Raw genomic sequence first — 11,357 nt, 5'->3', positions numbered from 1 at the left:
GGCCCCAGCCTCACGCCGGGCGCCCGCGGGGGGCCCCGCAGCCCCAGAGCGCCGCGGCGGCGGAGGCGGAGCGGAGCGGGCGAGGCAGTGCGGGCCGAGACCCGGCCGGCAGCCGCTCCGCCCCCCCCCCCCCGGGCCCCCGGGCCCCCCCCGCCCCCCCCGCGGGCAGGACAGGTGCATGGCGTCCGGGGGAACGCGCTGAGCGGGTCGCGGCGCCGCGGGCGGCACCATGGCCCTGGCGCTGGCGCTGCAGGCGGCGCGGCAGGGCGAACTGGAAGTGCTGAGGTCCCTGCACGCCGCCGGCCAGCTGAGACCCTCGCAGCGGGACCCGCTGGACGCGCTGCCGGTGCACCACGCTGCCCGCGCGGGCAAGCTGCACTGCCTGCGCTTCCTGGTGGAGGAGGCCGCCCTGCCCGCCACGGCCCGCGCGCGCAACGGAGCCACGCCGGCCCACGACGCCGCCGCCACCGGCCACCTCGCCTGCCTGCAGTGGCTGCTCTCGCAGGGCGGCTGCGGAGTGCAGGTGGGTCCGCGCGGCTCCCTGGGCGCCCTGGGGGCTTCCTCCCCAGGGGGGGAGCTCTGGCGCAGAGCCGCCTTGGCTCCAGGGTGGGTGAGATTGGGCACCTACCGACTGAGCTTGCTCCTGAGTTCCTTCCAGAGGGCTTGGGGTGGGATGGGCTCCCCAGATGGAGAGCGCGCCGGGGAAGACGCCCCGGCAAGCTAGGGCCACTGCCTAGAAGAGCACTGGGTAATGGGGAGCCAGAGGGAATTGGGCTTACCTGGGCCAGTATATAATCTGGGACAGGGCTGGGGAGGATGGGGAGGAGAGCAAAGCACTGATCCAGGGGAGTCCTGGAGTGTAGGTGGGGCACGGAATCAGAAGCCCAGGTCTCCTGGGAGCAGGTCTGGAAGAGGGTGGGCAAAGTGCCACCCCCCCCCGCAGGCCACCCCAGGCAGAGATGCAGGTGTCCCCAAGGCCAGGGTGTGGGGGAGGGGTGATGGGCGTGGTAAATGGGGCCTCCCTAGGGCCTTAGCTGACCCCGGGACACCAGCACCTTCCTCCCTTCCAGCTTCGAGTTGCTTCTCCAGCCCAGCCTGAGTCTTCCTGCCCCAAGACCCCACCTGGTTGGTCTCACTCAGTGGCCCTCAGGCGGATATAAGCCTGGCCCCTCCTGGGCTGGAGGAGGAGGCAGCTCCGGGCCCTAAGTGTATCTCTGCATTTCGCTCCTGCTGGCATTAGAGCATCCAGCAGGTACCGGGCTTGGGGATTCAGACACGCTCCTGATCTCCTGGAACTGCCAGTCCATTGGGGCAATGGGCCATGCAGTGGGGTGTCAGGGAGCTAGCTGCTTGGGCGAGGTGGCTAGGAGTGAGTGGCCTCTGCAGGGAGTCCTGGATGATGAGAAGGAAGTGAGCAGGTGCCGATCAGAGAGTTCTAAGTGCAAGGAACAAGGAGTGCAAAGCCCTCAGGCACACACATTCTTATCCTGTTGCAGAAACAGCCAGGAGGAGGGCATGTTTGGGGCGTGGGGGGCAGGGGAGGGTGCTGGGAGAAGCCACCATAGGCCGGGGCTAGGAATTTGGATGATATTCTAGCTGTGGGGAAAAGCCACTGGAGAGAGGACCCAGAACTGATTTCCCACTTAGCAAGACCACTGGGTTAACTGAATGTAGAAGGAGAGAAGGCAGGGGTGGCCCAGAGCTGGCTGGTTGTGCCCTAAGGATGACCAACCCCCCCCCCCACCTTCAGGATGGCAAGACCCCCCTTCCTACCCTTCCTGGGAGATGGACGGATTGCTTATCTGCTGGCTGGCTCTGTTATCAGGACTTCCTGGCACATGGTCCACACCCACTCTTTTGGGAGGTGGTACGCCTCCCTCATCCCAGGGTCCAGCCTTGGCCGGAAGCCTCCCTGGCCACTGCAGAGGAGGTAGAGGAACAAGTGGCCTTGTGCCTGGCTTATCAAGTCTCCCTCCCTCGAGCCCCAGCCAGCTTGGGTGCTGAGGATGGAAGCGGGGGGGGGGAGGATGACCTCGATCCCTGGCCCTCCTCAGCCCAGAGAGATAAGCAGCTTTAGGGTGCAGGCCGCAGTACATGAGGCTCCTGGGGCCTAAGCAGCTGTTGGAGGCTTGGGGACAGGCCAGAGCCCATAGGCCCGGGCTCTCTCCTTATTGTCCACCCCCACCCCTCCCCATGCAGAGGTCCGGGCTCAGGGGGACAGACTGAAGCAATCTTCAGCCCCTGCCTGGGTGGTCCAGCACACAGAGGGCTCTCAGTGTTGTGCTCAGCCGCCTCTGTGCTGCCTAGTCCCCCTCACCTTCCTCCTGCCTCCTTCCTAGCCCCACAGCCACCCCCAGAAGCTGACTGGTGACTTACTGGTGGTGGCCCCCGTCCCCTCTGTGCTCTCTTTTCCTTGTGCCTGTTTTATAAGAGCCTCTGAGATTCACCTTCCTCAAGCCTCCTTGGACACACCTGTCCCCACAGGGCCTCTCTCTGGGCAGAGGGGCTTCCCTTCCTTGATCCTAGTAAACCATGCCCACCTCTCACTGCTTCTGCACCCCCTCCCTGCCTGCTTCTCCATCATCCCACGTGCTTGGTGCCGGGAGCTCATGCTGTTCTCGAACCAGTGCCCACGCTCAAAAACTCGCCGGCCTTTGAGTCCAGACTTCTGGGTTCTCTGTGATTCTCCTCCTCCAGCCCAGGTGAACATCAGCGGCACCTGCCAACCCCCTCCTGCCACAGAGACGCACACACCTGGGTGTTCATGGATGACACATTTAGTACTTCCGGGCCGTGATCATCAGCCTGCCCCCTTGGGGGTGCCCGGGAAGGTGTCCTACCCAAGCCCCTCCCAGGGGCTGCCTCGAGCCCACACCTACCACTGTTGGCTGACTGTCCAGGCCCTGCCACCGGTACCCAGAAGCTTACTCCTCCATAGAGCAAGAACACAGCCTGTTCCCTGGGCCAGGAGCAGGGAGTCTGCTGGGGGGCCGGGAGGGACAGTTCTCTGCACTGATGTTGGGGTATTGAAGGTACACCAAGCTGGAGGCCTTTTCTCATGTGACACTTGGGGAGAGGGAAATGGAGGGACCAAGGGTTAGATTCAGGGGCTGCCCCCCACAGTCCTGATGCTAACTTGGTAGAACCCCAACAGCCCACCCTTCCTGCCCCAGCCACCCTTGCTCACTCCTTCAGGTGTCCCCAGAGCATCTGGGGGACAGTTTCTCCGGCAGGGAGGACGAGAGTGCTATGTCCTCAAAGTCTACTATATGCAAGCAGTTCCCAGCCGTGACCTGCAGCCTCAGGAAGCCCGGCACGGATGGGTGCCACTTATGAACTGGGGCCGGTTAGGTGCCCGAGGACAGAACGGCCCCTGTGGCCGGCGGGATGTGGGGCAGGACAAGGCGTCGGGACTAATGCGCTCTTCTCCCATAGGACAGAGACAATTCTGGTGCCACAGTCCTGCACCTGGCCGCCCGCTTCGGCCACCCCGAGTTGGTGGAATGGCTCCTGCGCCATGGCGGTGGGGAGGCCACCGCGACCACAGACACAGGCGCCCTGGCCATCCACTATGCTGCCGCCAAAGGAGACTTCCCCTCCCTGAGGCTCCTCATCGGGCACTATCCTGAGTAAGGACAACCCTCCTGGCCCGTCTTCTGGGTGCTGCGGGTGGGCGAGGCCTCCAGGGACTGCCTGGAATCTGCCCCTCCAGCTTTCCAGGGGAGTGACCGCTTCTGGGCCACTCCAGTGGCTAGAGGGCCAGGCCGGAGACAGCTCCTACCCAGGCTGCAATGTTTCCCTTCCTGGCGGGCCGCCCACAGCCACTTGCCCCAGAGCTTTGCAAGCAGGTGTCCCCCAGCACAGCTGCCCCTGGGGGGCTGGGCACGTGGGCCAAGGTCACATGCTCCTCTCCAGGGAGCCTACGCGTGTGGCTCTCTTGAGCTCTGGCCTGTGCCAGTTTGCGAGACTATTCTAATGGGGGGATGGGGGCAGGGGTGAAGATGTGGGAGAGCTTCCTAGACTCAAGAAGGAGGAGGAGCCTCCTCCTGCCCCCTGATTAGGCCATCCACAGAGCAACCTGTCACTTCCTGTGGCCCCTCAGCCCATTCCCACCACCATGGGAGGTGGGGCCCCCAATCCTCCCAGGGTCCCCAGCCTGAGTGGCAGGTCTGAGAGAGCTGCTGAGCAGTGAGCTGGGAGCTCCCCAGGGTGGGGTGGGAGCATGAGGAAGAATGGGGCTCAGTGCAGAGCAGGGGAGTCCTGGGAGGTCCCTGGGGGAAGGGAGGGAGCCAGTATTAGGTGGATCTGGAGGGAAGCAGGGGTCCTAGAGGATTGTCTCAGGAGAGTGGGACAACAGTGGCCCCAGGGACCTGACAAATGGGGGCTCTGATCAGTGGCCTTTGTCAGTCCAAGTGGGTGCCTGGGGTGTAAGCAGTGACAGAGGACCGAGTCTCAGGAGGAGAGCAGCCCTGAAGTCAGAGGGTCGATCCTTACCACTGGTTCCACACCCGAGGGAGCCTGCAGGGTGGCTGGCTGCCAGAGAGGAGGCAGGAGGGCTGCCCGGACCCATGGCCCCATGGCAGGCTGGCCCCATCGGGGTGACGTTGGGGAGTCCTAAGACCCCCAGCTCAGCCTGCAGTCGCCTTGCTAAGCAGGCATGGCCTGGTTTGGTGGGTGGGAGCCCAGCAGGTGCACGGGCCGGGACTTCCCACCGCCGTCCCTGCCAGAGGCCGCCTGGTGTCACTTCGGCATGAATTCTCTGCTCTGGACAAGCTAAGGCTTGGGTCACATCAGAGTCCTTGGGATTTAGAGGAGGGCCCCAGAGATCCTCGAGTGCTCCCCACCTGGCACCATCAGCAATACCCCTGGGGGACCTGGTCCCGACACTTCTGTTCTACCCTGTCACGTGACACAGAGGACGCTGAGGCCCTAGAAGGGGACGAGTGGGCCGTGGCCACCCTTCTGCACCCATAAGCCTCCCTCGGCACACGTAATGGGCCCCCAAAAGCCAGGCTAATGGCAATGCCAACTTAGCCCAAATGGTGTAAACTGAGAGAGGGCTCCAAGCCCAGCCCTGGCAGCGCTGGTGAGGAACGTGGGCGGGAGGGGTAGGGGTGGAGCCCCAGGCTGGCCCCTGAACCCCTCCTCACCAAAAAGCCTGGGGCCTGGGATGAGCTGGAGCCCTCCATGGGCTGCGATCCCAGCCTCGGGAAGACTGGCCGGGCCATGGAGCACCATCGCGGCCTCCGGGCCTTGGGAACGCTGACCCCTCCCAGGCCATGCCAGATGCTGGCTGTGATTGGGTCCTGGGGCCAACTTGGAGGCCAGGTGGCCTGGGCTGATGAGCCATCAGCCCCTCAGAGGCCTCTACAAATCTCACAGAGGCCGTCAGAGGACTTGGGTCCGTTCCCGTTCCCTGCAGCAGCGTGTGACCTGGCTGATAAGAAAATGCTTTTATGTGCTTGCCTCAGGCAGGAGGGGGCGGCTGGGAATTGGGAGGCCTGCTGGGGGTTGGAGGTCAGTGCCCATTTAGACTCCTATCTCCGGGGTAGAGACTCCTGCTCTCCAAGGCGGGGCATGGAGAGGGCAGAGGCCCAGGCTGTCCCCCAGGCCACAGGGCTTAACCCGGGACCCTGGGAGCCTGGCTGTGGAGGCTGTGACTCCACGCTTTTCACTCTCGTGAGCCTCCCGGGCCTGCTGTGAAGCACAGTGAATTATTCACAAGGGCTCAGCTCTCCCTGGCGGTTGGTGAGGGAGGAAGGGCTCCCAGACCTACCAGTGAGAAACTCGATCCCGCCCAAGGAGGCTGTGGGCAGCAGCGGGCCATGGCCGTGCTGAGCTGCGGGGAAGCGGGCGGGCTGGACAGCCTCGGGGGAGGCCTTGCTAGAGCCAGGCTGTACCTTACGGTGTTAGAAAAGGCTTCAGATTGCAGGGACACCCCGCGCCCACCTGCCTCTCCTCCAGGGTATCCCAATCCATCGGGCGAATTCTTCCCAGAGGTGAAGGAATTGCTACAGTGGCCTCTGGGGCTGTTTTCCTGTGGGGATCCTCCCCACAGAAGGAGGGTCCCTAAGCTGGCAGCATGGAGGCTGGCAGGAACTGGGTCTGAGGGCGATGGCCAGGAGCACCGACCCTCCTGGCCAGGAGCACTAGTGGTTGGTAGAGGGGAACCAGCTATCCAGGCCTCCGGTCGGGGCAGACAATATGTCGCCTCAGAGCTCCTGACCACCTTGCCAGAGGGGTGCTGGGGCCCAGGAACTACCTCATGCTTGCTTGGCCTCAACCATCTGCTCACCTGGAGTCTGTGCAGCTGGAGAGGAGCCCCAGGCTCAGCTCGGACCCTTGGGCTTGAGTTTTGAGGCTGGGGAGAATAGTGGAGGGTGGCGGGGCTCTGGGCTCTTCCTTCCTTTGGGGCCCCATGCTCTGCCAGACGTAGCAAACTGGAAAGTCAGTCTGTCCACAGATTTGCATCAATTCCACCTCCTTGCAAGTATCTCCTTTGCCTGAGGCCTCCCCTGCCCCGGGGCAGAGATTGGAAGTGCCCTGGCCAGGGGTCAGGATAAACCCGGATGAGCTCCGGCCTGCTGAGTGCTTACTAAGTGCCTAGCACCGCCCCCCCCCCCCCCCCCCCCCACCGGTAGTCTGAGCCTTATAACCACCCCAGGCAATAGCTCTATAAACAGCCCAGTTTACAGATTGAGTTATTCAGGGGTAGATTGAGATTCAGATTGAGCTCAGTGGTAGAGCATTTGACTGCAGATTGAGTTATTCAGCTAATGTTCATTGAGTATCTACTCTGTGCCAGGCAATATCCTTTCCTTCCTTCTTTCCTTTCTTCTTTCCTTCCTTCCTTCCTTCCTTCCTTCCTTCCTTCCTTCCTCCCTCTCTTTCTTTCTCTCTTTCTTTTTCTTTCTTTCTTTCTTTCTTTCTTTCTTTCTTTCTTTTCTTTTCTTCCTTCCTTCCTCCCTCCCTTCATTCCTCTTTCTCCTTCCTCCCTTCTCTCCTCCTTTCTTTTCTTTCTTTCTTTCTTTCTTTCTTTCTTTCTTCTTTCCTCCCTCCCTTCATTCCTCTTTCTCTTTCTTTCTTTCTTTCTCTTTCTTCTTCCCTCCTTACTTCCTTCCCTCCTTACTTACTTTTTTCTTTCTTTCTTTCTTTCTTTCTTTCTTTCTTTCTTTCTCCCTCCCTTTCTCCCTCTCCCTCTCCCTCTCCCTCTCCCTCTCCCTCCCTCTCTCTCTTTCTTTCTAGAGTGAGAGGGAATGCAAGTGGAGGAGAGGGGCAGACGGAGAAAGAGAGAGAGAGAGAGACAGAGGATCCTAAGCAAAGTCCATGTTCAGCATGGAGCCCAACACGGGGCTCGATCCCACGAACCATGAGGTCATGACCTAAGCCTAAATCAAGAGTTGGATGCTCAACCGACTGAGCCACCCAGGGCCCCCGTGCGAGGTAATATTTTAACGTGCCAGGGATACGTCAGTGAATTAAACAAATGTCCCTGCTACACAGTGTTGACAGAGTCAGACATGGTGTCTCAGAGAGGCTAATTGAGCAGCCGAGGCCCCACCAGTTCCCCGGTTCCCTGTATGGCCGTGATCAAACCACATCCCCTTTCCAGGTCTGTCTCCCACTCCTGGTCCAGTCCCTAATCTCTCAGGTCTCCCCACCCTGGCCCTCTCGCTGTCCAGCTCTTCTGCCTTTGGGAATGCAAGTCAGATGCCCGGACTGGCCACAGTCTCCCTGATCACGGATAGAGAAGGCCATTTCCCCACAACGGCCCGGGGGCCCTCCTCACCCTGGCCCAGCCCGCACGCCCCACCGCCAGCCGCTCCCCCCTCCACACCCCGTTCCACCTCCCGGGCCTCCTTGCTGCTCCTCCAGCAGGCTGGTACGCTCCAGCCTCGCGCTGTCTGTTCCTGCCGCCTGGAACCCTCTCCCTAACTTGGAGTCTCTCCTCCACCCCCACTCCTCCGCAGGGCCTGCCCACGGCCTCCTTTAGGTTGTCACTTGCCCAGCAGCACATCCCTCGCCTGCTTTATTTTCCCTCGCACCCTCGTAACCACCTGACATTACGTTCTGTGCATCTGGGGGCGTTCTGTGCATCTGGGGGCGTTCTCTTGCCGCAGCTCCCCAGCCGGGGAGGGCGGACCTTGTCTTCCCCATCCTGGAGGCCCAGTGCCTGACGCGCACTAAACATTGGTCGAAAGCGTGAGGAGGCCGGAAGCCCTGGGGCTCGTCCGGCCCCGCGTGCAGCTCACTGAGCGACCTCAGATGGCACCCCGAGCTGGGCCTCCCTGGGCCCACCTGGCAAACAGACCAGCTGAGGCCCTGTGCGAGGGGACATCACAGAGCTCCCCGTCTGACTGCCCGTCTCACTCACCCCCACGGTTACTCAACAACGAGCAACTGGGCACGCCGTCAGAGCTTGGGGTGTCATGAGCCCTCGCAGCTTCTTGGAGCCCACTTTCCGGGAGGCTCCGGGGCAAACAAGGGGACAGGTGGACAGCACGTGCCTCATTCACAGAAATTTATTTGCATGTGTGTTGGCTTGCCGTCTGGGAGCTGCAGGGGAACCAAACTCTGACGGCAGGGGTCTGCTCTTTGCGTGGCGCTGCCCCATCCTGGCGTGTGGCAGCCTGGTGACACGTGTCCCTGGAGTGAACCAAATAGGCACACAAGACGTCTCCAGTGACCAGCGCCATGAAGCAAAACAGGGTAGTTTGGTAGAAACCAATGGGGTTTTCTTTAAGTTCAGGGGTCAAGGGGCACCTGGCTGGCTCAGTCGGTGGAGTGTGTGACTCTTGATCTCGGTTGTGAGTTTGAGCCCCCACGTTGGGAATAGAGATTACTTAAAGACAAAAATCTCAACACACACACACACACACACACGAGAAATAAATTGAGGGAGTCAAGGAAGGCCTCCTAGAGCAGGTGAGAGCTCATCGGAGTCCTGGATAAAAAGAAGGGCCGGCCCTGCAGAAACCTGGCGTGGCAGCATCGCAGGGAGAAGAACCAGCAGAGGCAGGTGCTGAGGTGGGATCAAGTTTGGCTTTGCTGAGGACCAGAAGGAAGGCCTGGGAGGCTGGGGGAGTTGCAGGGAAGGGTATTCAGCCCGGATGGATTGGGCGTAAAGCTGTCCTAGAACCTCCCTGAAATCATCACTGCATTTCTTCCCTGCATCAAGCCGAATTTGGGATCTTTTCAAATAAGCCAGGAGGCGTGAGTGGAGGCAAAGAGACGTAGGGCCAGCAAAGGATCCATGATTGTATCCAAGGCGGCCTTACCCCTGATCCTCATAGGATCAGCTCCTTCCCGAACTCCCTTGGAGCAGAAATTTTTGGCCACCAGAAATGCTGTTCTTTGACCTGAATCTGGTTCTGTGGGCAGGTCGCTCCTTGCTGCCCACAGCAGTGGCAACAGCAAGCCGGCACCGGTCCTGGACGGAGATTTCCAGCAAGCATTCCACTTTTTCTGTGTTGTCGCAGTTCACTCGTGTCCTCTTTTTTCCAAAGAGGGAGAAAAATATGGTTCGTGTGATTGTTGCTAGGGAGTTTCAGGCGTATAAAGAGGTCAAGGGTTGGGGGTCTCCAAAGACTCCTAGAGCTTGGGCTCAAGGGAGGGTAGTGTGGTGTCCTTTGCCAAAATGGGGTTGGCAGGTCGGGGAGGGTTTGAGGGAGAAAGGCAAGAGATCTGCTCTAGGCACGTAAGGTTCCAGAGGCCTGGGCAATGCACACAAGGACCGGTGGGCGGAGGTGAGGGCCGGATAGAGACTCCAGGTCCAAGCTAGAGAGAGGAGCAGCATGGGGGTGCAGGTGGCCTTTGACCCTGGGAAGTGGATGACCTTACCGGGGGGGAGACTGTGTTCAGAAAGGAGGCCCTGGGGTATCCCCACATTTGGAGGTCAGGTGAAGGCCAGGGCCCAGCAAAGAAGGCTTAGGAGGCTTGGCGTGAGAGTCGGCTGCTGGTGTAGGAAGCCAGGAGGAGCAGGTGTTCCGGAGAAGGGGGAGGGGCACGTGCTAGGGAATGGCCAAGTCAGAGGAGCATGGGGAAACCCCTGGGGTTGGTCACAGGGAGTGACAGTTGAGACCCAGTGGGTGGGGGAGGGGGTTGGCTGGTCAGGATACGGCTGCCGCACCAGGAGGCAAAGAGCCGCCTTCCCTCCAAGGAAATGTGCAACCTTCCAAAGCTTCCTCTTCCGTTCCCTCATAAGAGGCAAGGAGATGCCGGACAATTATGATGCCCATTTGCCGTATTTGGAAACTGAGGCTCAGGAGCTTAATAACCCACTAGGGTCCTACCCAGTGAGCTACAGAGTCAGGGTGGTGGCTGGAGGCCAGGGCCAAGGGCAGGGGCTGGGACTGGAATGGTTACCCTTCGTGTCACTTTGGCTAGAACCCGATGGGTTAGAGCAGGTGGGACCTGAGGCCAGAAGTACCCCCGCAAGACCCTAGCCCCGTCCTCTGGGTGACCCTCCACAACAGAAACAATGCCTGGCCTGACCTGTGCTGGGCTGAGCCCAGACACCCCAGCCCAGCGGTGTCCCCACAGAGGTACAGGGAGGAGGGATCCCAAAATATAACAACGGTTTCAGGCTCATGCCAGGTGACAGGCCTGTGCTGAGGGGTCTCCAAGCATGTTTCCTGGGCGATTACTGCCCCCTCTGCAGACAGCTTTGAGATCAAAGAGACAAGAGGCAAGACGCTGACACAGCTTGGCGGGGTTCATACCCCAAGTTCCTCTTTTTTTTTTTTTAATTTTTAAAAGTTTATTTATTTATTTTGAAAAAGAGACAGTGTGAGTGGGGGAGGGGCAGAGAGAGGGGGAGAGAGAGAATCCCAATCAGGCTCCGTGCCTGACGGGGGGGCCGAAGTCACACGCTTGATCGACTGAGCCACCCAGGTGTCCCCCTAAGTCCCTCTTGTGCCCAGGTCTTTCTCTGCCTGTCTCTCATCGAGCGGTCCTAGGCTTCTTTGCACAGTATCTGGAAAATGGGAACAATGCCAGCACCTCCCCCATCCGTCGCTGAGAGGATGTGGTGAGAAAGCTCTGTGCTCATCACGGTGCCTGAAACAGACCTGCTTTCACTGGTATCGATTATCGTTGCTACTATGATATATTCAGCTCTCCGTTGAAATTAATTAAGTTTGCTCCTTGTGCTCCTCCATATTTTTCTGATTTCCCCCAGTGAGCATGAGGGTGCCCCCGCCCTTCTTGCCTCCAGGCCAAAGTAGAAGGTGACAAGGCCAGGGACCCCTTTTCCCCGCCCTCGCCCTCACCCTCGCCCATCAGCATATCTGCCTCATTGTGCTGGGGCCTCCTGGGCTGGAGGCTGTGGCTCCAGGACGGGAGAGGCTGAAATGCTG

The 11,357-nt window shown here is 60.2% G+C and overlaps 1 protein-coding gene across 3 annotated transcripts in view; it reads left to right on the top strand.

Moving 5' to 3' along the window:
- Positions 1–53: 53 nt before the first annotated feature.
- Positions 54–11,357, top strand: part of ESPN (espin) — a 31,774-nt gene continuing 20,470 nt past the window's right edge. For 2 of the 3 annotated variants that reach the window (XM_049618191.1, XM_049618190.1), the window contains exons 1-2: positions 55–523; positions 3,436–3,629. In XM_049618191.1, the coding sequence (XP_049474148.1) occupies positions 230–523; positions 3,436–3,629 (488 nt within the window). In that variant the 5' untranslated portion in view covers positions 55–229. Of the gene's footprint in view, positions 524–3,435; positions 3,630–11,357 lie in introns of all 3 variants that reach the window. The other variant, XM_049618189.1, reaches the window with a different exon arrangement.

The sequence above is a fragment of the Panthera uncia genome (genome assembly GCF_023721935.1).
Source record: "Panthera uncia isolate 11264 chromosome C1 unlocalized genomic scaffold, Puncia_PCG_1.0 HiC_scaffold_4, whole genome shotgun sequence".
Lineage (NCBI taxonomy): Eukaryota > Metazoa > Chordata > Mammalia > Carnivora > Felidae > Panthera > Panthera uncia.
The sequence above is the reverse complement of the archived record's forward strand: the minus strand, read 5'-3'. Positions and strand labels throughout refer to the sequence as shown.